The 27,144-nt window shown below is 41.7% G+C and overlaps 1 protein-coding gene and 1 long non-coding RNA gene across 5 annotated transcripts in view; one reads left to right on the top strand and one right to left on the bottom strand.

Moving 5' to 3' along the window:
- The window catches only part of LOC125484383, a 72,998-nt gene extending 60,132 nt beyond the window's left edge, over nt 1-12,866 (top strand). Inside the window, exons 3-4 of the long non-coding RNA XR_007263211.1 lie at nt 11,431-11,504; nt 12,536-12,866. This is a non-coding gene — a long non-coding RNA (uncharacterized LOC125484383). The remainder of the gene's footprint in view (nt 1-11,430; nt 11,505-12,535) is intronic.
- Nucleotides 167-27,144, bottom strand: part of LOC109917214 (plastin-2-like) — a 69,200-nt gene continuing 42,222 nt past the window's right edge. For all 4 annotated transcript variants that reach the window (XM_020517006.2, XM_048602896.1, XM_048602893.1 and 1 more), the window contains exons 6-16: nt 25,018-25,099; nt 24,670-24,835; nt 22,958-23,100; nt 17,198-17,293; nt 15,814-16,009; nt 13,314-13,392; nt 9,640-9,754; nt 6,406-6,539; nt 5,220-5,343; nt 4,677-4,801; nt 167-2,248 (exon numbers count right to left, since the gene is read on the bottom strand). In XM_020517006.2, the coding sequence (XP_020372595.1) occupies nt 2,116-2,248; nt 4,677-4,801; nt 5,220-5,343; nt 6,406-6,539; nt 9,640-9,754; nt 13,314-13,392; nt 15,814-16,009; nt 17,198-17,293; nt 22,958-23,100; nt 24,670-24,835; nt 25,018-25,099 (1,393 nt within the window). In that variant the 3' untranslated portion in view covers nt 167-2,115. The remainder of the gene's footprint in view (nt 2,249-4,676; nt 4,802-5,219; nt 5,344-6,405; nt 6,540-9,639; nt 9,755-13,313; nt 13,393-15,813; nt 16,010-17,197; nt 17,294-22,957; nt 23,101-24,669; nt 24,836-25,017; nt 25,100-27,144) is intronic.

Raw genomic sequence — 27,144 nt, 5'->3', positions numbered from 1 at the left:
GTCAGTAATTTCTGCTCTATATTAACTTTTAACAGTTAGGACAAAAGCGAGAGTGTACTGTACTTAGCTGTTGTATCCGGGGCTAGACAGAGAAACAGAAAAAAAGTTCAACCAAGGTTCCCATTCGTGGGGAGAAAGAATAGAAAAAAGTCACATGAAACAGGTACACACTTCTGTCATATTTTACTTGCAAGATGTCAAACCATTTTTATTATTTTCTTTATTTCATCTGTATATTTATATGATGGCATGAATTTCTGGTTTGCAAGATCTTAAATAAACAGCATCTGATGCTTAAAGCTAGCATTTCAGAGGAATTTTACAAAAACCAAAATATAAAAAACAAACTCTCTTTGGGTAGAAAAGTTAGTTATGAAAATGAAGTAATTTTGATTCTTTAGCACTGCAGATGAGGCACAACATTGAGGGCCTTTTTGGTTAGTTGACATTCAGTATTGATAAATTGTTTCAGGAATTCAAAGAAGGAATGACCCAAGAGATATTCTTTACACACAACTGCAAGCTTTTGTTTGTAAAGTGGGACTAATTTCCAGTAGTTATTTAGAGGATACATCTCAGGGTGTGCTATTGACAGATTAATGGACAAACAATGCATTTGCGCAAAATTGTACTGTCCTAATACTATTAACCCATGTAAAATAAAACAGACCAAAAGGTTTGCATGCTGGAATGGCTAATTGTTCATTCCTCATGGTTAATCATGGTTTCTGGGCTAAGGTGTACGGTCTACAAAAATGACAATTAAAATCTCCTTTGATCTATAGAAGCACATCTAAGCTGCTAAGTGAGAGAGCAGACTAGCTGCAATCTTAGGTCTCAATCTAGCTGTATCGGAAAATGCTGGCTTCCTACATCAACATGATAGCAAATGTTGACAAAACGTTAACGGCCAGATTTTTCTGCAAAAAAGAAAAGAAAAGAAAAGGCTACCTGAATGGTGCATCCTGTTTATTGATCTGCAAAGTGACAACAAACTCGTGGGGAGAGAGAAAGGGTTTCCACCAAAATTGCCACTAGTTCTTAACTAATTTGTTTCGCTCTGCAGTTACCTCACAAAGACTGCATGTTATATGCAATCTCTGTGGACTTCTATAGAGTTACTGCATTTGGACAATAAACGTCCACTGAACTGGTCAGAGAGCTAGGTCTGGCCATTCATAGCAGAATGAAGATTTTAACGTGATGACTGTTATCAGTAGCCAACCCAGAAACAATTAGACAAGAATTCCATTTCTTAATCTTTGGGAGTGTCCTAAGAGATATCAAAATTTCAAGTTTTAATTATTGTTGTATCAAAGTTTGCTTAGTCTTTTTTTGCAATCCCTCAACCCAATACCTTTTCCCCCCCCTTCTTGTTTGTTCTTTCCCTCTTCCTGTAGCAGATGGGATATTGAGTTTTCCCACCTGCTCGGTCCTTTGCTGCTAATTTCCCAAAGGAGATTGCTACTTTGGCTTGTTGTTCACCCAAGGTTCCAGAAGCCCCACTGCCCTCACTTCATTTAATCAGCATGCACTTCCAGAAACTTTGTAGGCGACAAGTTTTTAAATTGTTTTAAATTGTAAACATGCATAAACAAATCTGATTACCAGAGCATCAAAATGCCACGTTCCAGAAAATCCTGGGCCAGTTTACCGGAAGGGCACAATATCTTCAAAAACCTCTCGCTGCTGCACAGGAGTTCTCCTGGGCAGAAAAGTACTGATAAAACGTGCCTCCGAACACTCACTGTTTGACACCACTCAAATCATATTTGCTGAAAATCTGCAATTTTGTTTGGGCAGTGGGTAAATACACTGATTTATGTTCCTTAAGCACCAATTTTGGATTAGCGCAGGAAGATTAGAATGTGCGGAGAGGTTCTGTGGCTCAACATGCATTCTAATGCTTAAAGTTTTTTTCTGTTTTATGATGATTGGGGGAAACAGGGCACTTCGATCTAATATGATTTTTTCAGCAGTAGCAAAGCCAGTTAAAACAGTTGTGGGTAAAAGAAAGAAAAACAAAAAAGGAGCCTAAGCAAATGTTCTACGTTTGAATATTGCACCTAGGCTATGGAGAAGAAAAATAGATCAATTTAACTTGGCTCAGATCATTCAGACTTTCTTCATTCCTTTCCCCATCAGACAGGCGAAAACAGTCATAACCATTTTCGGTTTCACTTCGACTAGGTCCTCTGGAAGGGCATAGACTCGAGTTCCAATTTTCCTTGCCATTGAAATAGCATACCTGGAGAAGTTGACAAGAACATGTTTGGGTTAGGCTCAAGTTTGTAAATAAAACTAATCTCATAATTCCAGTTATGTGAAAGAAACATGTTCTTCAGCTTAAAATAACGCTGATAGATTTGCTACAGCTCCTGTGGTATGTATGTAGTTCATGAAGGCTGCAGAAACATAATAAAGGAGTGTGGAGTAAGAAAGACAGTATGACGACAGGAATGGGCTACCAATGGTACCATACATTGTAAGGTCTCAGAAATCATCAGCTCAGCAGGGGAAGCAGTGCCACTTAAGATAAACTGTAGGCTTCCGATCTCATTCCCTGCCTCGTCAGGCCTTCAGACGAAAGTGAACTAAGTTATGGGGTCCCAACCCAAAATGCCAACTTTCCTGCTCCTCTGATGCTGCCTGGCCTGCTGTGTTACTCCAGCTCCACACCGAGTCATATCTAAGTTATATAGTATTTTGACAGTCTTAAAATGGCGCAACATGTTTCAATGACAGCATACATGCAAATAGCACTGATGTTGGAAATCTGACATAAAATCACATCGTGCTGGAGAAACTCTGAAGTGCAATTCTGTTGTTCATGGCCAGAAACAGGAGTTTCATGCCACACAAAACAATAACAAAAACTGAAATTGTTGGAAAATTTCAGCATCTATGGAGAGAAGTCAGAATTAATGTATGGGGTCCAGTGACCCTTCTTCAAAACGTTAACTGTTTCTCTGCTGACAGTCTTGCCAAGTTTCTCCAGCACTTCCTGTGTTTATTTCGCAAAGTTAAGACGATAACTGAGCCAGACAGCAGTAAGTACAAGACCAAAAGGTTTGGTCAAAGAGGCAGGTTTTAAGGAGTAATGTATTGTAAAGGGAGAGAAAGGTGGAGAGGTAGGCAGGCTTGCAGGTGAAGTTCCAGGGCTCAAGGTTGGAGCAGTTGAAGGCACATCTGCCAATATTCCATGGAGGAATTGGGACTGCTGAAGAAGGCAGATCTTTAGTGGTATTCAGGGTGAATACTTTACATATTTGAAACAAGCCTGAGGGCAACAGGTTAATTTCTTACTACTTTTTAAAACTTAAAATAGGTAAATAGATAGAGGGTGAGTTTCTGGAGAGAGAAACAGAATTGAGGAAAAGAGGCATCTATAAGTGAGATTGAGATCATTTGAAGAAAGGCATGCTTGCTGGGCCTGAATATGCTCAAAATGATATTCTTATGTAGATAATTCCCCAGTGCTAAAAGTTTACTGAATTCCAATGAATTTGGAGTAATATACATTAAAAGATACTAACTTTACAGAAACAAGGGTGGGTTCAGCCACTGAAGTCGGTCTGTTTAGTTAAATTGTAGCCAATCTGCTCCTCAACACAAATATCTCCATTAGTTTTTTCACCAAGGGCTATGGAAAGAAGGCTCTAGATATTGAGGAGGCATCTTTTGTCTCATCCTTGCAAATGAATTAATGCCATCCCAGCTGTAAAACCACCCGCGGTCCCAGGAATCGAACTCTTTCCCCCCTTCCCTGTCAGCTTCCGGTCACATGTTGACACACCGATTTTTGCTCAGTTTCTCTGTTCCAGGACAGGGCGTTGGGGAGTATTTCAGTCTGTCCAGCAAATGGAGTGATCTCTGCACTGTTCAACACAACTGTAAATTCAGAGCAAATTAACTGCATTCTCTGTCTCCTAAAAGATTTACACTTGTAGCTGCCTATAAGCATTTAATAAAAGAGAAGCTTGAAACTAACCTCAACTAGCACAAAAACATGCACTTTAGTGCATTTAACACAGCAAAATAGCCAAGATGCCTTCACAAGAGTGAAGTCAACAATAACAAAAACAATTGAGATTACCAAAACTTGAACAAAGAGATAAAGTTTCAGGAGCATCTTAAAAGGAAAGAGGAGTGGAAAGACAGAGACTATTAATGAGGGAATTCTAGAGCTTGGGCCCGTGCGTCAGAGGTCAGAATTGGAGAAACACAGACAGACATCAGAGGCTCAGTGGTTACAGAGCTAGCAATGGGCCAGGCCATGGAGAAATTGGAAATCCTGAATGAGAATCAGAACATTGAGGTACAGTTGGACAGTGAACCAATGAAGAGGTGGCAGCCTAGGGTGATAGGTCAATGTGACTTGGGAGCATGTTAAGTAGTACTGGCAGTCTTGAACTTTAACCTAAAGTTTGGTCCAAGTTCATTTGCAACCATGTCCTGGAATACCATTCAATTAACCAAAGGTGATACAAGGAAATGAAATTTACTCCTGCATTTTCCAACATTACGTGAATTACATTGAGTTTACAGTGCAGAAATGAGTCATTCAGCCCAACAGATTTATAACCATGCTCATGTTATCATTACATCCTTCTACTCCTTTCTCCTCAGTTACCTCCTCATTCAAATGATATTGATATCATAAAGAAGCTACTCACTTGGCATTTTGAAGTTTCTCTTCATCAGTCAGGTCTCCAGTCTTCACCAGGTCATATCTGACTGATCCAGGCTGAATGGCATCAATCAGATCCAGTACTGGTATACTTGAGCTAATTTCTTTGTCCTGTGTATTGAGTAAGAATTGGAGGACATGCATCAGAGAAGCCCTGTGTAAGTTATGCACCCTAACAGGGGCTAGCAGTCTTGCAGATGGAGTCACCAACAATCCTAGATATGGGGGTCCTGCTATCTTAGACGGACACAAATAGCAGCACATCCTATGGCTTGGAGAGACAGGCAAGTACCACAAGTGAATTTCAAACAATAAAAACAAACAGTCTTAAGTGAGTATACAATCTTGTATACCACATCAAGCAAACTTGTTCAAAATGTTTCTCATTCATCTGTTTTATTTCTAACTATCATTTATCATTTACCTCTATCATTTACAGGGAGTTGGGGAGGGGAATGCTATTATTTAGGGAAGCAGCTTTAAAGTGAAAAAACAAAATATGTTTTAGAGCAATACTCCAGGAGATTACCTTAAAGCTTGTAATAGAGGAACTTTTTCCTGACTCGGATAAAGTCTGATTCACCCAGTTTACAATGATATCATCATTGACCTTCTCTCCATCACCAATGTCCTCCAGCATGTTTAATGTGTATCTAGGAACAAAGGAAACACAGTCTTTGATCTGTGAACACAAATGTCAGCATCAGGAGTTAAGAGAATAACATTGGATTATAGTACTGTTGGAAACTTATTATTCCCTGTACCAAGGTGTCTCAATCAATCAGAGGCGACTTGCAGACCAAAGCAGTAACCCTTCTCTCCTCTCTTCCCGCCACTCCCACCGTGGGTATAAATTATGACCGTTTAAAATTTGGAATTAAGAATTTGGATAGAAGCACACAGAACAGAAACAGACCCTTCGGTCCAACTCGACCATGCCAACCAGACATCCTAAATTATGCTACTCCCATTTGCTAGCATTTGGCCCATATCCCTCTAAACCCTTCCTATTCATGCACCCATCCAGATGCCTTTTAATTGTTGGACTGTACCAGCCTCAACCACTTCATCTGGCAGTTCATTCCAAGCACACACCACCCTGTGTGAAAAGGTTGCCCCTCAGGTACCTTTTAAATCTTCCCCCTCTCACCTTAAACCTATACCCTCTAGTGTTTGACTCCCCTACCCTGGGAAAAATACTCATGATCTTACAAAACCCCACAGCCCCCGATGCTCCAGGGAAAATAGTCCCAGCATATTCATCCTCTCCCTATAGCTCAAACCCTCCAACCCCCACAACATCCTTGTATATCTTTTCTGCACCCTTTCAAGTTTCACAATATCTTTCCTAAAGCAGGGCAAACAGAATTGTATGCAGTATTCTAAAAGTGGCCTCACCAATGTCCTGCACAGCTGCAACATGACATCCCAACTCCTACACTCAATGCACTGACCAATAAAGGCAAAATGTACCAAATGCCTTCTTCGCTACGCAGTCTACCTGCGACCTCACCTTCAAGCAACCATGCACCTGCATCATAGGTCCCTTTGTTTGACAACACTCCCCAGGACTCTACCATTAAGCAGGATTCAAAATGTGGATTATTTTGTCCACAATTAAGAAATTAGAACCAAACACGTCCAAATTTGCAGACAGACCTCATTCTAGTGTCATAAATCTCTGTCTATCATTCTTAAAGTTAAAACACACTCACCTCCTCATTAACTGCCATAGCAAGGCTAAAGTTGGCATGTGTTTGCCTTCATTCAGATCTTGTCCTGCAATCCCGACGAGTGAAAACTTTGCCTTGTTCTTTCCCAGTTCAACAGCATAGTTACAGTTTTCCAGCTTTGGGGTAACAAAGGCTAAATGTTAGCAACTCTCTGGTTTGATTCATTAGCAGAAAACAGTCTAATCAATTTTTAAAATGGTCAGTTAGTTGACTCAAAAATGAATAAATTATCTGTTGCTTATAGGTAGTGGAGCTTCCTAAAGCTCGACTTTCAATCTCACTCTTATCTGTTGTCCGTCCTCATCAATTCAAATCAATTCAATTCAATGAACAGGTCTCACCAGCAGGATGCAGTACTTAGTTAAGCCATCATTCACCAAAATAAAAGCTATTCAAGCTATTCAAAGGTGGATTCATCTCCTTGAACTCAAATCACTGACGTCTCCCTTCTCCCAAGATGCCCAGAACTGAGCTTCTGTACAGTTCCTCTCCCACCCCAGTAATGCTCTCTTCCAACCTCTTCTGTCAGACACAAGATACAGAAGGTTGAACACACACAACAACAAGAACTGCTTCTTCCCTGCTGTTATTTGACTGCTGAATGGACCTCTCTAACTTCAAATAATGTTGATCTTGCTAATGTTGGCTTTGCTTTGTGCACCACCTGTGCATCCGTAACCTGGTGTGCCTTGCATAAGTACCCTATGATTTTTATGTCTTTGTTTGCTAAGATCTGCCTGTACTGCTTACAAAACAAAATTTTCATTGTGCTTAGGTACACGTGACTACAATAAATGAAATCAATTCAAAGATACAAGTCGGCTGGGTTGGTCAGAAACGGCTCAACATTATCACTTGCCAATTGACAGCCATCTAGATCATAGAATCCCTACTGTGTGGATACAGGCCATTCAGTCCAGTGAGTTCCCACCAACCCTCCGAAAGGCATTACTCCCCACCCCCTTACACTGTAACCCTGCATTTCCCATGCTAATCCACCTAACCCACATATCTTTGGACTGTGGGAGGAAACCCAAGCAGACACAGGGAGAATGTGCAAACTCCACACAGACAATCACACCCACGGGTGGAATTGAACCTAGGTCCCTGACATTGTGAGGGAGCAGTGCTAACCACTGAGTCACTGGGCCACCACGATAGATGGCAGCATTGCTAGACAGAGGCCTCTACCTAGTTCTCTCAACTCAGGAGCATCGTGCTAGAGGGTTCCACAAATGGAATTACAATACTGTGGGACGCATTCCAAAATGCAGTTTAACTGGGGCCAGCAAAAACCACTCTGATTCTGAAGAGTCTCCCCCTTAGCAATACTTAAGACGTGGATTTACTTTTGAGCATTAAATGAGGGGTTACGAATGATAGTATGGTAAGAGAATGGGGAGAGCAGAGTCATCACCAACATTTAAAAGGGAATTAGATATATACTTGAAGAGCAAGAGAAATCTTCACAGGGCTATGGGGAGGGGGAGGTGGCGGCAGTGGGAGTGGGTCTGATTAAAAAGTTGATACAAGCACAATTATTAAAATGGTCTCCTTCTGTGCTGTGAGATTCCGTGACTCTAAGTGTGCTCATTCAGGAGGTTAGAGGTTGGAGTTGCTGAACTTGGACAGGTAAAGCTGTTTTCATCAATCCATTAACAGGGGACAAAAATATAATTGTTTGAGAAAGAGGAAATATGAAGAACAGAGTGAACATGAGAGTGGGAGGAGACTTGGGGGTTCAAACAGTGTTAAGGGACTAGTACACTTTTAAGAATGGTCTGCTACTGTGCTGTAACATTCGATAGTCATCAGATAGTGGATGAAAAAAAACACCGTCAATGACTGCTTTATGCCCTCACAACCATTTAAAATTGTTATATTCATGGGGAGATGATTCTCCCCAAATTTGGAAGGAAATTTTGTCTTTAGATGAAATTATGGAGATCTTTTCCTTGCTGATGTGGGGGGTGGGTGGGCGATATCAACAGTAAATGTCAACCATTCATTGTCCAAGAAAGCTATTTAAATGTCTTGAATATATTTTTCATTTCAAGCATGGAGAAGATACCAGGACAGTTGTAAAATGCACATTTTTGAGGATGGCTAGACAATAGCCCACTCAAAATTAATGCACCTAAAACGAATGGGCTGTTGCCTTAGATTTTGGGAGACTGTGTGATCATGCAAGAATATAGATCGGCAGACAAGGATTCTGATATAACAGTCTGCCACAGGGACTGAGACTGGCCAACAAGTATCATTGAATCCCTACAGTGTAGATGCAAGCTCTTTGACCGATTGAGTCTACACCGACCCTCCAAACAGCATCCCACCCAGACCTGTCCCCCTACCCTATCCTTGTGACCCTGCATTTCCCATGACTAATCCACCTAACCTGCTCATCCCATGACATTACTGTCAATTTAGCACAGCCAATTCACCTAACTGGCACATCTTTGGACTGTGGGAGGAAACCAGAGCACCTGGAAGAAACCCATGCAGATATAGGGCAACTGTCTGTGTGGAGTTTGTAAAGTTACCCGAGGCTGGAATTGAACCTGGGTCCCTGGCACTGTTGGGTAGCACTGAGCCACCGTGCTGTGGAAGTCTGTTCATTATTCACCAGGTAAAACAAATGAGCTATTTCCCTTTAACTAGATTTTTCTAAAAAGGTATTTGTATATCCAAAGCCAGCTATCTCCAGTTCTCAGCAATGTACTCCTGTTGGTGTCTATTCTGTGATGTTGAAGCAGTTTTTTGACTAAATTAATAGAGTGAGCCATACTAAAATAAAGTCATTATTACGGTATAGGTGACCATGTGGTCCAGAGTCTATGCGATCTCTCCATTGAACAATCCAGTCAGTCCCATGCCCAAACGCTATCCTGCAGCTCTCCACCTCTACTTTTATTAAGAGCCTTTTCAAGCCATGTGTTTAACAGCAAACATTTGTAATCATCATCCACTCATAATCAGTTAAAGTGCTTTAATTTCTGTTTTAAAAACATATTAATCTAAAGCCTGTTTGATTCTGATAAACGCAAAGAATCTTAGGAACATGAAGGCAGCAAGGTCACAGACAATTAACCAGAGACACCAAGGCTGTTTGCTGACCACACAGTTAGACTGCAGACAGACATGATTGCAGTTGGTGTGCACAAAGCTCTGACCCGATCCTGCCATAAGTTACAACCATCCATTGAGAAAACTCACCTTCTTCATGTTGGCTCCCAGTTTAGGATAAGGTGGCTTGTTCACCCGACTCCAGTCCACTGGGACTTTGATCTTTTCATAGAGCTGCAGAATCACCAAGGCATCTTCCAGGTCACTGCAACAAGACAGACTGTAAATCATCTCCGCAGTATGTTAATGGGAAAATAGGATCAAATGTTCAGACTGTGCAATCAGAACAGCTCAGGGTTGAGGTGCAGTTATGGATATTGGTCCGTGCCAGAATGCTCAGACCCAGAGACTGGTGCAGATCGACTCGTATCAGAGTGGGGGAAAAGGGAGACATTAACTCAACGTAACAGAAATGGCAGGTACAATCACAGAGGCAGTAAGTCATATGGCAATACCTTCCCCACCACCAACTCCCCCACCCCGCAACCTCTCGGAACTCAAAACAAGTTTAGCATTTTCTTTTAAATAGTAATCCTGACAGTGAAAATAAAAGTATTCAACTTTCAAAATATTCAAATAACATCCTGCCTTCTATAAAGCAGAAAGTAAACTGCAAACTGCATTGGTGGATTGATATTTTTTAAATTAACACTTTAATGCTCTAAATCTGCTGCATTTTTCACTAATCTAGCAAACCATACAGTGTGCTTGAAATTTATTCACTACTTGCCTCAGGGATTCATGAATGGGTCACAGCATTTTTGGATAACAGTTTAGTATCTACCTTTTATACAGCAGACGTTTTCAGTGTGGTTTTATTTTGTAATTGGCTGTGTATAATTTAGAATATAGCTTGAAACGCAACTCCTAGCTCAGACTGGAAATGTTTAACAACTGTACCCATGGATAGGAAGTATTGGATTGGAACAGTATATTGTACCATCTAATGGCAGTGCAGCGGACGTACAGTATCAAGACAAGACAGATTGTTAGACAGGATGGTTAAAAAGGCATGCTTGTCTTCATTGCTCAGTCCTTGGAGTATAGGAGTTGGGAACATTATGTTGATGTTGAATAGGACATTGGTGAGGCCTCTTCTGGAATCCTGTGTCCAGTTCTGGTCACTCAGTTATCAGAAGGATATTATCAAGCTGGAAAGGGTTCATAAGAGATTTACCAGGATGTTGGCAGGTATGGAAGGTTTGAGTTACAAGGAAAGGCTGGGACTCTGTTCACTGGAGCATAGGAGGTTGAGAGGTGACCTGATACAAGTTTATAAAATAATGAGAGGTATAGATAGAGTTGATAAGTAGCTGTTTTTCCCCCTAAAATGGGGAATTTCAAGGCTAGGCAGCATATTTTTAAGGTGAGAGGACAGAGATTTAGAAAAGACAGGAGAGGCAATTTTTTTTTTTTTTTTTAAAAACACCGAGGGTGGTTCACATGTGGAATGATCTTCCTGAAGTAGTTTTGGATGCAGGTACAATTACAACATTTAAAAGACATTTGGATGGATATATGAATAGGAAAAATTTGGAGGGATATGGACCAGAAGCAGGCAGGTGGGACAAGTTTAGTTTGGGATTATGTTCGGCATGGGCTGATTGGACTGAAGAGTTTGTTTCTCTAGGACTCTGTAGCATGGCTAATTAGCTGCTGCAATCCCTACATTGTGACAGTGACTAGATTTTAAAACTGTTGCTGGAATAGCTCAAGGCGGAATGCCAAAGCCAAATCTGGAAGATAAAAGGACATGTAGTCAGAAGACAGATCTAACAATTTTCTGACTATTGTGACACACAAAACTTATGTTTTTGTTCAAAGTCACCAGGACCAAGGTTAAATGGATAATATTCCTTTTGCTTTCTCTGTCTTCTTAAGGATGACAATTACCACCCGTCAACATTGGAAAGAACATCTTAAACAACTCTGGAACTGTGAATTCACTGGGACCGGTAAGGCTCTGCAGGCTATCCCTGTTGTGGCAGAATCCACGGGTAATCTACCAGTGATGGGAGGGACACAACAAACATTCAAACACACAAAAGACAAAAGTTCTGCAGCCCTGATGGTATTCCACTGAGCACTTCAATAGGCTTTTCAAAAGCTCATAGGAACATAATAGGAGCAGGAGTAGGCCATCTGACTCCTCGAATCTGCTCCGCCAGTCAATAAGATTATGGCTAATCTTTCTCGTGGACTTAGCTCCACTTACCCACCCACTCACCATAATCCTTAATTCCTTTACTGTTCAAAAATCTATTTATCTTTGCCTTAGGAAAAGTAACTTGTGCTCTTTAGGAATGTGACAATTATAACCACCTTCAAGAGGGACATACATCATGGCATGTGAACAACTGAGGTATTTCCTTGTGCAGGAAAAGTCTTGACACATGTTCTCGAGTTGTCTACTTCCTGTGGCTGAGGAAATCCTACCAATGACAATATGGCTTTTGAACCTTCAGGGGCAGACTTCTGACGTAAATCTGCCCGGTAACACAGACTACATTGAGAACACATGGAAATACCTCATTGCAGTCACTGATCAGACCAGAGCAGGTGACTCAGTAAAGTCACCAGGTTCTGTGCACCAAAGATATGGATGGCTAAGAGGCCTGATCGCAATCTTGTCACTGCTTCATGATGCTATGACTGTAACTGCCTTTGAGTGGGAGATCTTCAAAACCTAGATAGGATGAAGCAAAGCGGTGTGATGGCCCGGATTTACAATCCGCCTGACATTGGTTACTCAGCTCAAAAAAGGTCAACTCCCCTCTGGTGTCAGTGATAAATAGAACCAAAACAGAAACCTCTTTCATCTCAGCCATCTCTGCCAAAGCTTAACTGGCCACCTTAGATCTACGTGGTCATACAATTAGTGGATGACTACAGTGTTATTGCCATTCTGCCGACAAGGGACTTGTGGTTTTGCCAAAACAGAAGTCATATCAATCCAGACCTGGTCATTCAAATATTCTACCCACAGGCATATTAAAGAGGATACTCTGGAATATGTTGAGCACCTCCCAATCTTGACAGCCACCTCTCTCCTAAGGCCACCACTGACGAGGAGATCTAACACCATGGTCCTGCTAAAATCAGCTTCAGTGGATTGGTAACTGTGTCTGGATGGCTGAACATTCCACCAATTTCTGCTTAGCCAACTCTCAAATTTTCAGTGTTCTAGGGTGGACCGTGGAAGTGTTACAAAGACACACTGAAGCTCTCCTTGAAACAAGATGCCATTGTCTGTTTAAAAACTCAAGGTAATAGGCAAAAATTTCTTTGTATAGTCAATAAACTTCTGCACAGGTCTCTCCAAGTGCTAGATGTTCTCTCACTTTTTAGTGTCTGCACACATATCTGGAGATTATTTAAACAATTAACAGTCATAAACGAGAATCAGACTGTTCAGACACATGAAGAACCACGGCAGAAATACGTGACCCTCAGTAGATGTTGTCCTCTAATTGAGGGTAAAGGTATGGCGAGATTTCAACAGTGCTTGACTGGGTGCCAAGTTCTTTAGAATACCCTGAGGTAGTGCTGTGACAATTTAGTGCTATGCCTAGGGGCTCCTGGCACAGAGGGAGGCAGTGACATTTTCGAATTATTAACATGTCATTGGTATGTTCACACATGATTGAGCTGGACTATTACATCGAGTGACCAATACATGTAGCTCTGAATTCAGATGGTCAACGTACGGTTAACTCTACAGAATGGAACAATCTGGTCCACCTCATTCTTTCAGTTTCCCTTACCTGTACAAGTGGTTCACCCGAGGATTCACACCAAGTGAGTTCATCCAGTTTCTGAATGTCCTTTCCTCTCTCGTTTCGCCTATGGATTTAGAGAAAAAAAAAGATTAATTGGCCCGAATGGTTCACAAAGCTATCAAAAAAGATAGGAAGTAGAATTAGTTAGAGTTGTAAAAACATGCAAAAACATAAGAAATGTGAGGAGTTGGCCATCCAGCCTGGCACACTTGCTCTGCCATCCAAGGTGATAGGAATTAACATACAAATTTATTTTTTTGCTTTATTCATTCATGGGATGAGCGAGTCACTGGCTAGGCAGCATTTATTGCTCATCCCTAAGAGTCCAGAGGGCAGTTAAGAGTCAACCACATTGTGTGACTCCAGACCCACAGCATCGGCCAGATCAGGCAAGGATGGCAATTTCCTTCCCTAAAGGGCATTAGTGAACCAGATGGGTTTTCCCAACAGTCGATGATGGATTCACAGTCATCATTAGATTCTTAATTCCAGAAAATTTATTGAATGCAAATTCTACCATCTGCCAGAACGTCCCCAGAACGTTATCGGAGTCTCTGGATTAACAGTCCGCCGATAATACCACTAGGCCATTGCCTCCCCCATTAGGTCTCCAATTTTTATTTTTTAAAAATCCTCCTTCATTAAATAAGGCGTCCAATTCTGTGCACCAGGCTAATCTTTTGTTTCGGCACCACACTCAATGACATGGCTCAGCGGTTAGCACTGCTGCCTCAGTGCCAGGGACCAGTGTTCAATTCTACCCTTGGGCAACCGAGTGGAGTTTGCACATTCTCCTTGTGTCTGCATGGGTTTCTTCCAGATGCTCCGGTTTCCTCCCACAGTCCAAAGATGTGCAGGGTAGGTGGACTGGCCATGCTAAATTGCCCATAGTGTCCAGGGATGTGTAGGTAAAGTGGATTAGCCACGGGAAATGCAGGATAACAGGGACAGGCTAGGGGAGGTGGGTTTGGGTAGGATGCTCTACAGACTCAATGCGGACTTGATGGGCCGAATGGGCTGCTTTAAAATTGTAAGGATTCTACAATTCTATGACTGAGCTTTCACAGCTTTCTGGGGCAGACAATTCTAAAGACTTCCACCCTCAGACAGAAGAGATTCCTCCACGTTTCGGTCCTAGATGACCTGCCCCGTGTCTCCTGGCTCTAGAGCATGCCCACACCCCCAACATCTCTCCTCCCTCCCCTGTCCCAGATAGAGGAAACTTGCCTGCATCAACTCTACTAAACTACCCAAGAATGGTCAGTGAAGTAGATCATCCTTCATTCTTCTAAATTCCAGAAAACATTGACTATTTAATCTCTCCTCCCAAGACAATCCTCTCATCCCAGGATTTAGAATATCCACCCTGAGAGAAATTAGTTAGTTTGTCCATCCTTCGATGGGGAATACAGCAACCACAAATCAAAGTTGGCAGCATAAATTAAAGGCAGACAGTAGATAAGGGTGCATCTATGGACACTGTCTACATGATCAACCATTGGTCAAGGTTCTGCACATGATATTAGCAGCCAGGATGAAAGCAGATGAAATTGGAGGTAATTTGTGACAATGGATTGGGAGATAGGGTGCAGACAAACGATATAGCCTACTCCACCATTCAATATGGGCATGCTGATTGAGGAGTGTTCTCAAGAGATCTGATCTGGGGCCTCATCTCTTCACTAGATATCTATGTTAACAAATGGATGAAGGAAAAAGAGTTGTATTTCAAATTTGCAGAGAATACTCAATTTTGTAATTTATATATGGAATATATGGAATTTACAAAAGGAACAGAAACCAAGTGAGTGGGGATAAGTTACAGTAGTTGGTGTCATTACATCTGAACTTTTAGTTCTCTATTTGCTCGAGTCTGTCTTTCTCGACTCGATGGGCTGAACGGTCTCTTCCTGCATTGTAGGAATTCTATGATTTTACATATATTTCTGGAGACAACGATCCCATATCTTGGCTATGTTTTCCAGGGCTTTCAAATTCTTCTAATAAAGTTGGTGTAATGTACTCCAATGGCAATGGTAACGTTTTCTCGTGGGCAACAGTCGCATTAATTTAACAGGACAGATCAAGAAATCTTTTTGCAGAAAGTGCTCTCCTGATTGACCAGGACAATAATATTGTTGCTAGATTTTAACTTAACAGCCTAGCCCCTCGATCACCGAGTTAGCAGGTAAGCTTACTAATAAACATACGTGAAGCGAATTTGAAAGGGAACAGAGGTCAGTGACCTGCCTGTAGCCATTGTAGGCCTGGATTTCAGTCCAGGACGTTCTTTAACTGCTGGGAACACAAATAGAAAAATAATCCTACAAGGGGGCTGTAACTCATCAGAATTAGTAAATTAAAGGGGCTATGACTCATATCAGATGAGGAGCAGATATCAATTCACAGAATCTTGGCCCGAACCATTGATAGCTGGACGGACTTTTTAACACTCACAGGCATTCTAGTATTTTCAGGATCTTACCTTCAAGAAGACTCCAGTCTATGTCTTGGTTCTCGGGTTTCTGAAGAGCTGGATACTTGTTGAACAAGTTTGCGACAAAAGCCAAGTTTAGCTTAGGGTTTCCTCGGACCACATCTGTCGCGGTGACAAACTGTCTGCAGCCAAGCCTGTCAGCTTGCTGGAGCATGCATTCTGCTCGCTTCAGGTCATCATTCTCCTGTGCATGCAATTAAAGCATGTGATTTCACCAGCAAACAACGTGTTCTGTCCTACACTCCACAGAACCCAAAACCCACCTCGTTCTCTGCGTCCTCTCCGGCAGCCCTCCTGAATATTACCGTACAGTGCTGCTACCCTTCTCCGCAGTGGACCTGAATTCCTGGAAAGGATTCTCCTGTTTGCCTGCCGTTATTTCACCATTTCTCTAACCTTTCCTTCATCCACCAGAATTCAGCTCATTAATCAGAACCCCAGCAGGAATTCAATACCTTGGTTAATTCTTTCATTTTAAGCTCCTATCCATCCTATTTTGATGCAGCCATTAAGTCACTGAAATCAATGCAAATTGATAATTCACATATTTTTAAAAAAATGGTAAAAACAAGAACTTCAAATCATGAACTGTTATATTACTTAGAAAAATGAATCTGTTAACTAACAACAAAATAACAATACACACTAACCAACTTGTTAAACAAGCAAAGTTAAAACTCATTAACCAGCGTGCTACACAAGGGAAGTTAAACATTTTAAATCACTGTCACACAGAGGAAGAGTGAATATCTGATCAGTTTGCCCATTTACTAACATATTGCCCAGGAATTAAACTCATTTTGTTAATAAGCAGTGGTGAGGGGCAGTGACCCTATCTCTGAGCCAGGAGGCCTGGGTTCAAGTCCCACTTGCTCCAAAGCTGTATAAAAGGATTCCTGAACAGGTTGACTAGACACTACTACTACCACCACAACAACAAGTGAAATTACTTGTGTAATGTATTAATCAACTAAAGTTAATGTGGTGCAGTGGTTGCATCTCTACCTCAGGGCCAGGAAGCCCAGGCTCAAATCCTACCTACTCAAGGCGTGTTACAAAATTCCTGAACAGGTTGATTAGAAAATATCCACAAAGTTGAGTTAAACTGGTTAACCAGCAATTTTTACAGGTGGTGTTTAACCCTTAACCAGCAGCTCAGATAATGTACATTGACTACATTGCTAACCAGGTTGATTAGAAAACATCTAAACCTATTGACTAGTTGCACAGAAGCACTATATTTCCTGTTTATTTTCACTATTTAATCAATCTTTCAGCAAACTGAATATTATTTTTGATAATTCCAGACAATTGTAACAAGATGCAATGTGTACAGATAGGCCAAGGGAAGGCTGTAGGTTTTAATACTTACATTAATACCAGACATATCAACTGAAATTGGAGGCTGGCCCTCTTCATCACCTTTTGGTGCAATTTGATTGAGAAGGTGGAAGTAAGCCTTTGAATCCTGCAGGATTGGAGGGGAAGACTTAAAGACTGGCACATTCATTACAGAAATAGTTCAAGCACACTGAAAGAATGTCATTACTACTGGAGACTTTAGATTAATTCTGAAAGACTAAATTCTGCATGCAAACTAGCAGACCGCTAGAGCCAAACACATGATCTCCAAGCACGTTAAACTCACCTTAATTCAACACATTAAAAACGGTTTGAATAGATACCTTCATCAAATTACAGAAGTCAGTCAGCTTTGAGTTCACCCATATGACAACAGTCCAGAAACATGAGACATCCAAATGGCAGCATTAAGAATTCAAACAGAGTAGAGGAAAGTAAAACAGAACAGGATTTAAGCATTCAAGGGAGACACACTAAAAGGTGAATAAACACTCAAGGGTCAGTTATTGCACAACACCAAAGACACAGTAAATATGCTTCCAATTACGTTGCAATTGCCTTATCTTCGAGATGCTACTTGGGAACGCGGCAAATTTGTATTGAATGAAGCTTCATAAGGTGCAGTGACGTTACTGAACTAATGCTCCAGAGAATACACATTCATGCCCCCAAGACTGTTTGGGAGCTTGAAATCAGTTTTAAACATTGAAAATCAAAAGCTGGTGTCAGTAAAATGGACCGTAAAGCTGACGTGTGTTAAAATCTCAATTTATCCTCGAGGGTAGGGCACCAACTGTCAATACCCAGTGACCTACATATGACCCCAGTCTGGCTCATCAGTAAGTGCCCTGTGAGGTGGGAGCAGCGAATCATTTCGTTATATTAAAACGACCAAGGGCCCATATGCTCAAAGCAACTGGGCACAGGTGACAGAAACTGTTCTTGCCAATGATGCCCACATCGAGAATAAATAAGGAAAACAAAATCTAAAAAAAAAAGGAAATAACAGTGTGAAGCTGGAGGAACACAGCAGATAACTGCTATCTCTGACTCCAGCATTGGCAGTTCTTAGCCGCTCTTAAACAAAAAAGGACTTAAACGTCTTTTTTTGCTAGAATCACCTTTACATTACTTCTGTATTTTTCTCCAGCACCAACTTTAATTGCGTGTGCAAAATGAGAGTAAAGTATTGGTCAAAGTTAGACTTGGAACAAAAACAGAAGTTGCTGGAAAAGCTTAGCAGCTTCATAGCAACTTTGAAGAACATCAGAGTTAGCGTTTCAGGTCCAGTGACCCTTCCTCAGAACTCATGGTAGCTAGGAAAATGTTGGTCTATATGCAGAAGATAGGGTGGAGAAGGGGGGCGGGGGAAGGGGGTAAGGAGAAAACGATAGGTGGGGATAGAGACCAAAAGACAGAAAAAGGACAGTTGGACAGACAAAGGAGTTGATAGTGATCTGGCTAGGAGGATGAATAGCTGTTAGTGGAGACTGTTAGTGTGTAATAAAAGAAATCCAAAAGAACTGCAGAAGCTGTAAATCAGGAACAAAAACAAAGTTGCTCGAAAAGCTCAGCAGGTCTGGCAGCATCTGTGAAGGAAAAAACAGTTAACGTTTCCGGTCCGGTGACCTTTCCTCAGTGGTAATGTGTAATGGCAGGCTATGTGATAACAAGGCCTGGTGTGTGGGGTAGGGGCCTAGGACATGGGAACAGTTCAGGCCCAAAAATGATTGAACTCTATATTGGAGGGTAAACTTGGCTTGCTTATGTTAATCTTGTCTCCCAGTCAGAGGCAGCAAGGGAACATTGCACCACTGAAAGTGCTGCCTTTCAGGACTGACACAAAACAGGCATTAACTGATTGAATGAAATACCACAGCACCACTTGAAAAGTATTCAGGAGCTTGGCTGACACCTGGCTCAAGTGGCCACTCACCCTGGTGAATATTTAGGGGATATTGCTGTGCAGAAAATAGTTGCATTTTGCTTAGGGAACATATACACTGAATGAACAGCAATTCTGGGATGTCCCATGGACATTAAATTCATTGCACGGAATGCAAGACATTCCCTTTTCTCCTTCCCCTGAATGGTGTTTGAAACTTCACGTATAAATGTCAAATGAAAGCGGATGCTGGAAATCTCCAAAATAAAAACAGAACACATTCAAAACTCAGCAGGTCTGGCAGCATTTGTGGAGAGAGAAAAACAGAGTTAATAATTCAAGTCTAAAGCCTCTTCTTCAGAACTCAATTCTGTGAAGAGTCTTCTTTGGACTGGAAATGTGAACTCTGTTTCCCCTCGACTGATGCTGCCAGATCGGTTGAGTCTCACCAACATTTTCTGAATATTTAAGTGGTAGATTGATCTTGCCCTTTCCATAGTTCAGTCAATGGGTAGATCTAACCATGTGCCAAGGATGAGGATATCCAGGCTCAATCCCACCTTCTGGTGTCTCTTTGGGATATTGAGCTCCAGAGTAAGACAGCATGTCAGGATTTGCACTGGGTAGGAAGGAAAGGATCTGACTCAGACCTTAGTATCTGAGTCAGGAGTGCAATAACCCCCACCTGACTAATCCTACTGCAGAAGAGGCCAAGGAAAACACAGAGCCGGCACACTGGGCAAACAGGTTATCAGGAAGGCTAATGGAATATCAGCTCTTATTCAAGCAGGTTGGAGTATAACAGTAAGGGAGTTTTACTGCAACTGTACAAGGTGCTAGTGAGACCACGTTCATAGTACTGTGAGCAGTTTTGGTCCCCTTATTTAAGGAAGCATATTATTTCATTGGAGTTCAGAGGAGCTTGACAAGGATGGTCCTTGGTATGGAGGGATTGTCTTACAAGTAAAGGTTAAACTCTATGCATTGGAGTTTAGAAGAATGAGAGGTGATCTCGTTGAAACAAAAAGGATTTTTAAGGGGCTTGATAGGGTAAATGTTGAAACGATGTTTCCCCTCACGAATGTGTTTGGGACCAGATGGCATAGTCTCAGTATAAAGGGGTGCCAATTTAAGACTAAGATGAGGAGGAATTTCTTCTCCCAGAAAGTGGAGTATCTTTGAAACTCCTTGCCACACAGAGTTGTCGTGGCAGTCCTTGTGCGTGATATATCCATTCACAGGATGAGGGCATCACTGGCCAGGCAGCATTTATTGCTCATCCCTAATTGTCCAGAGGGCAGTTAAGGACAGTTGCTGTGGGCCTGGGATCACATGTTGGCCAGACCAGGTGAGGATGGCAGTTTCCTTCCCTAAAAAAGGACATTAGTGAACCAGATGGGTTTTTCCCGACAATCGGTCACGGATTCACGGTCATCATTAGATTCTTACTTCCAGCTTTTTATTGAATTCAAATTCCACCATCTGCTGCGGCAGGATTCGGACCTGGGTCCCCAGAACATTATTTCGGTCTATGGATTAACAGTCCAGTGATAATACCACTAGGCCATTGCCTCCCCATGTTTAAGGTTGAGATAGATAGATTCTTGACCAGTCAGAGTACCAAGGGTTACAGTAAAAGGCGGGAAAGTTGATGTGAGGAATATCAGATTAGCCATGATCCTAGTTAATGGCAGAGCAGGTTCGAGGGGCTGAATGGCCTATTCCTAATATTTGTCGTTCTTATGACGTAGAAGACCTAGACATTACAGCCCCTCGATACTGTTTCCCTTATTTAATGCAAGGAATTCAAATTTTCATTTTTAAAAAAGTTGCTATATCTAATAACCCATTGAACTGCTGTCTACATGCAGCCAAGTACAGATATTTTGCTGCTTTTCAGAATAGGCTTACATAAGAACATCAAAAAAAAAGGGGTAGAAGATGTCTATCCATCCCATAAAACCTCACAGCCTCTCCCACCTAAGTATTAAAAACTGCTTTTTATACATTCTTAAGTTTTGACTACTATGTGCTGGCAGTTACTTCAAGTGTCCAGTTAGTTGTTGTTCTTAATATCTGTTTTACAATGTCTTTGTGCCTCTGGCTGTGAATGCAGATTGGTCTTGGGTACATTTTATGACTCCTGGAGAAAAGCTTCACTCAATAGCAGGGGATTACATGTGCAGATTAGATAATTCAACATGGAATTTAACTCAGTCTCTTTGCTCTCCAAAGATGAAAAACAGTGTGCGCAATTTGGAGGGGAGTGAATCAGAGGTGCTCATCTCAATGATCGGCACACCCATTGAACAAGGCTCTCTACCAGGAGTTCTAACACATCACTTATCCCATGATGATACATGCGGCAAATCATTTCAAAATGGGAGAATTAGGTTGGTCAAATGCACGTACACCTTGAACAATTTCACACAATGTTCAGGGGGAAGTAAGTAGGGAAATGGAGACCATAGGTTTACAGCAAACGGACTTACTTGAGCTTCTTCTACTGATGACTGGTTCAAAAAACAGAAGTAGGAGATGTATTACTTCTACAGATATTGTTGAATCTGGAAACTTTCGATCATGAAACCGATGCAGTGCTCTGAAGTATCAAAGTAGTATAACACAGAAAGGGAGACCCTTGTTCCAGGGGAATTTAGACCTCTGATGGTTTGAGGTGGTTGTGACAGGTCTTCTTGAATAAAAGAATGATAAATGCCATAGTTGACACCACTAAAACAGATCCTCTTCATCCCTTTGAGTGACGAATGAGGGACCTTGCTATGTACAAAGTCACCATTATGTTTGCCTACGCCACAATGTAATATATTGTTCATAGATGTTTGAGGGCATAAAAGCTGCTACATAAATGCAAGTTCTATCTTTTCCAAAGGACTTAGGAGAAAATAATTAATTAGAGAGCAATCAAATTATTTAATTCAAGAACTGCAAAATTATCACTGCACAGATTTACTGTGGGTGGAGACTATCAAAAGTATACTGACAACTTTGCTTTTACCAACCAGTGATAGGGCAGTTTTAAATGTCTGGTACAGCAGAGGCAAAATGCAGAAGCATAAGCATAGAAAAGGAGGAGGAGGAGGAGGAGGAAGAGGCCATTCAGCCCTCAGAGTCTGTTCTACCATTCAATGGCCAATAATCCAATTTAGTAGCCCATTCCTGCACTCTCCCCATACCTTTTGATCTCTTTCGCCTTAAAAATATACCTAAATCTTAAAAACCAAAAAAAACTGTGGATGCTGCAAATCAGGAATAAAAACAGAAGTTGCTGGGAAAGCTCAGTAGGTCTGGCAGCATTTGTGAAAAAAATAAATCAGAGTTAATGTTGCGGGTTAGGTGACCCTTCCTCAGAAGCAATGATCCTGCAACGTTAACTCTGATTTTTTTCTTCTTCACAGATGCTGCCAGACCTGCTGAGCTTTCCCAGCAACTTCTGTTTTTATACCAAAGACTTTCTTGAAAACACTCATTGTTTTGGCCTCAACCACTTTCTGTGGCAGAGAATTCCACAGGCTCACCACTCCCTGCGTTTCCCCTTGGAGTGAAAGCTATCCCGTTCTTCCTACCAACATGGCCTGTCACTGAACAACGAAGTGATGCTCACAATGTCATGAATGGGTGATTGCCCTGCAGCAGTCCATCCCAGGGCCCTCTTTGAGGCAACACGCCAGGATGGCAAATTTCCTACCCAACGCCACGGAGGTCACAAATGCCATAAGCACTGCCTCGGGTTTAAGACACTGAACCGTGATCATCTCAGTGCAATTTGGGACAGACGAGCAGTACGGCCTTGCCATCGTGATCCTCCCGTGCACGAGCCTAGAAAATACTGAACTAGGTTTCCTCTGAACGCCTCATTCGTACCTTGATATCACTGCTGAAGTTGTTCACTTTTTTGCAGCCAGCACTTTCCAGGTGGTAGTTTGCCCAACGTAGCAACAGCTCCTCGGGTGATAGCTTCATCAGGTCCTCCAGATCCTCACCCTCTCGCAGCAGGGCTATCAGTGCTGTAAACAAACATCGCTTATAAATAACAATGGCTGCACCCCTCTCCTCAAAACTCTTCAAAGAAAAAAAAGCTGTGTTCTGGAGTGCTGATTCGATCGAAACAACAATGCCGTCTATGTCCATGATGAATAACTATTGGATTTCCAGCTCCAAGGGTGTGGGGATGGGGAGCATTTGGAGACAGAGGCTAATTGGCACAGTTTGCTAAAACAGTACAGCTTCAATAGTATATCAGACTGTAACATGGTTAGAATTCACAACTGCTCCTCTGTAAGGTCACTTTTGCTGAGTGACACAGTGTAATCAGTCACATGATCGAAAATTTGGAAAACGTAGGTTTGTCGAATTGATGTCATCTTAACTCAAATGGAAGCACAAGGGTTACTGGCTGGCCAATTCTCTAAAGTCTGCACCTTTGAGTTGCTACTGCCCCTTATGAGCTGGGTTACCCAGGCTCACATCTATCTCAGATTCACTGTCACACACAACAGTGTCCATTACCAATGTTATACTGGTTGAGGTACTTGGCTGTGCTCAAGCCAAGAGAGAGTGAAGGAAATCTTCCCGTAGATTCACCACTCACTGACCACGACCAAGGGGGAAATTAAAACAGAAACATTGCAATATTAATTCTTGGCCTGAGATCGCAGCCTGGGGGGATTATAAACCTTACTGGGTTAAGGTCCAATGCATGGAAGTCACAAGAAAGTGCCATTAGGGACCAGTGAAGTGGGTACAAACCAGAACGATACCGAGACTAAAAAGGGTTCAAGAGACTAGACTCGTAGTCTCTTGAATCTGAAAGGTTAAGGGGTAACCTGACAAAAAGTGTTTAAGATATATTATTTAAAAAGGAGTTGGTACGGTCAATTGAACCTATTTCCTCTGGTCAAAAGGAAGGCAACCTAACTTTAAAATCAAAGAGTTAGATCACTAAGTGTTGAAGGTGAGGAAATATTTTGTCACACTAAGAGTTATGGAAATCTAGATCCCTGTCCCTCAAAATCTTATTGAACCTGTGGAGCAACTGAAAAAAACACAACATAAAACTGTGAATGACTTGATTTGATTTTTGTCACATACCTAGGTACAGTGAAAAGTTTTGTTTGCATGCAGTACAGGCAGATCATACCATACAAAGTTCATTAGGGTAATAGAACAGAGCAAAGAATACAATGTAACAGCTGCAAAGAAAGTGCACAGACAGGGAGGAGCTCAACATCAAATTTAAAATTTGAGAGGTCCATTCAAAAGTCTAATAGCAGCGGCGAAGAAGCTGTTCTTGAATCTATTCGTACATGTGTACACACTTCTATATCTTCTGCCCAACGGAAGACAGTATGGTAAATAGGTAAAAGTGTGAATGGTTATAGAACTAAGGCAGGTTTGAGGTTAAGATACAGTTCAGCCATCATCAAAGCGAACGGCAGAACAGGCTTAAGAAATAGCTTACCATTAGAACGTGCTTTTCATTACAAGTGGAACAATCCCTAACTTAAATCAACCCATAAACCTAAAACTGCTAAAAGGGATCAGACTGCTGCCCGTTAGCTGACATCAGCACCTACCTTCATTTCTGCTCAGTTCAATATCTGCAAACAGGCCAATTTTGATGACCTGCCACAACAGACCTAAAACAAGGTGAGGCTTCCCCTCTTTGAGATCCTCAGCACCGATGTTAACTACATGGCACCCAATTGCTGAGGCAGAATTCAAAGCCAGATTCAAATTCTCCTGCAAAAATAAGGAAAGGCTGTAAGCAGTGGTGAACATCTGTATGTGTCATAGTTAAGAGAAAGCAAAGTCATTCTGGCAGCCAGCAATGTATCTAGCTGTCAAAGACAAGCACATTAATGCAGTGTTAAAATGGCACATACGTTTTTATTAATTCAGCCTATGCAAGCTGAGCTGGCTACCTGTATAGTGAATGGGGTGAGCTTCTTTTTGTTAATCGTCCTCTCATCGATGGTGTCAGGTACTGACAGATTGATCATTTTACTAGATTAAAAAAGAAGTTGATCAGAAACGTATAAAATGAAAAATATCCATGACAAAGATCCAGTAGCCAGCAAACCAAAAGAAAAATTGAAACAAACAAATCCTACAAACCTTCCCGGAAGTAACTAAGAACAAGGGACAAAGTAGTTTTGAAAATCAGATACTAAACAATAATAATAACAACAATAATAATAGATACATAATAGCAAGGCCTTATCCATTCTGCCCTTTCCCACTGCACAGTCAGGAATTCTCTGATTATAGACAGCAGATACACAAATTACTTCTGGGTTTCTATTAGAATTATTCAGACGCACATTCCCGTTTCTGGAGCTGATGTAACTAAGGGATCTGGACACAATGCTATTGAGCTTATGGTGAACGTCATGTCTCTCTTTCTCTCTCTCCTGACAGCTCAAACTGGGAGTGGGGGAGGGGACTAATTAAAGGAGAGTTTCCAGGACTCTTACAGAAATGTTAAGCACATAACATGAAAAGGAAGTGGCAGAAGGTGAGATGGGGATTACAAATTCATTTATGGAAAGCTGCCGACAGATTAAGTGATCAGTTGACACAAATTTGGGGCACCAGGTGAAAGTCTGGAAATAGGGAAACAGAGCATTGGTAAGAATTATGTTCACTCACTTGTAGTACAGTGGTACTATGCCTACCCCTGGACCAGAAGGCCCTAGTTCAAGTCCATCTGCTCCAGAGGTGTGTAATAGCATCTATGAACAAGTTGATTAGAACAGGTTAAATTTAGAAAAATTATGCTCACACACATGCCCGGTGTTTGAAAGTGGTACAGTTAAGTTAGCACTCCCACAATATTTGATTTGGTTTTGTGAGAAATGAATGTTGGATCATCTTGGAATGAAAAATACTCCACTCAATTCTGTGCACTATCTAGGAGCAAAAACTATCCATCAAAATGGAACATTTTGCCTGTTTTTTCTAATTGGCTCTGTTCAGAGATTTGGAACACACATCTGGAGCAGGTGAGACCTGAACCTGGGCCTCTTGTTCCAGAGGTAGAAATGCTGCCAACTTGGTGACACCCTTCTAGGACCCCGAGGTGGGATAATAGAGGTGGGTACACAGCTCTATGACCAACTGCTTGCCTCCAAATTCTAAGCATAGGATGGTGCTGTCAATTAATACAGCACCCAGACAGCACAGAAAGACAAATGTGGCTCTCTCTGATGCAGATAGTGGCAGGACACATCAGGCCAATTGGGATGTTCTAGGTGAACCTTGTGATCACCCAAATCTTAAATAAATGTGAACTCCATGTAGAAAATGCAGGGATAGCCAGGACCCATGTAGGTTCCCACGTTTACTTCTCAAATCCTGAAGGAGTCTGTGCTATAAGCATTGACTAGGCTGATAAGTGGCAAGTAACATTTGCATCACACAAATACCTTGCATTGACCATCTCCAACAAGGCAGGCTAACCATCCCCTTGACATTCAATGACATAACCATCACCAAGCATCAACTGGGAGTGTTACGTCCGATAAAGACTCAACTGGAACAGAACTCCTACACCAGATCACAGTCCGGCCATTCTGCCTTGAGTGGCTCATATCCTGACTCTCCCAAAGCAGAGGGGTCTACCACCTACAAAGGCACAGGTCAGTAGTGCAATGGAATACTAAGTGGATGCATGTGCAGTTCCAATACATGAAGACCTCACCACTAACCAGGACAAAGTAGTCTATTAGTAAGCAGCCATCCACAATCTGAACATCCACAAACCCTCCAGTTTCAGCAGAAAATCAAGATGGCAACCTTGGGAAACTAGAGATGGGAATAACTGCTGGCCTTGCCAGCAGTACACACAACAAAATAATTAAAAATATACATGAATGGTAGGACCCTGGGAAGCACCAAGGATCAGTAGGACATTGATGTGCAAGTCCTCCATCCCTAAAGGCAGTGGGACAGGTGGCTAAAGTGACTGAGAAGGCATAAGGGATACTTGCCTTTATTAGAGAGGCATTGTATTTAAGAGCAGGGAAGTGATACTGGAACTTTACAAAAGG

This window comes from Rhincodon typus, chromosome 11 (assembly GCF_021869965.1).
Source record: "Rhincodon typus isolate 14 chromosome 11, sRhiTyp1.1, whole genome shotgun sequence".
Lineage (NCBI taxonomy): Eukaryota > Metazoa > Chordata > Chondrichthyes > Orectolobiformes > Rhincodontidae > Rhincodon > Rhincodon typus.
Note: the sequence above shows the minus strand (reverse complement) of the source record. Positions and strands in the feature narration are given on the sequence as shown.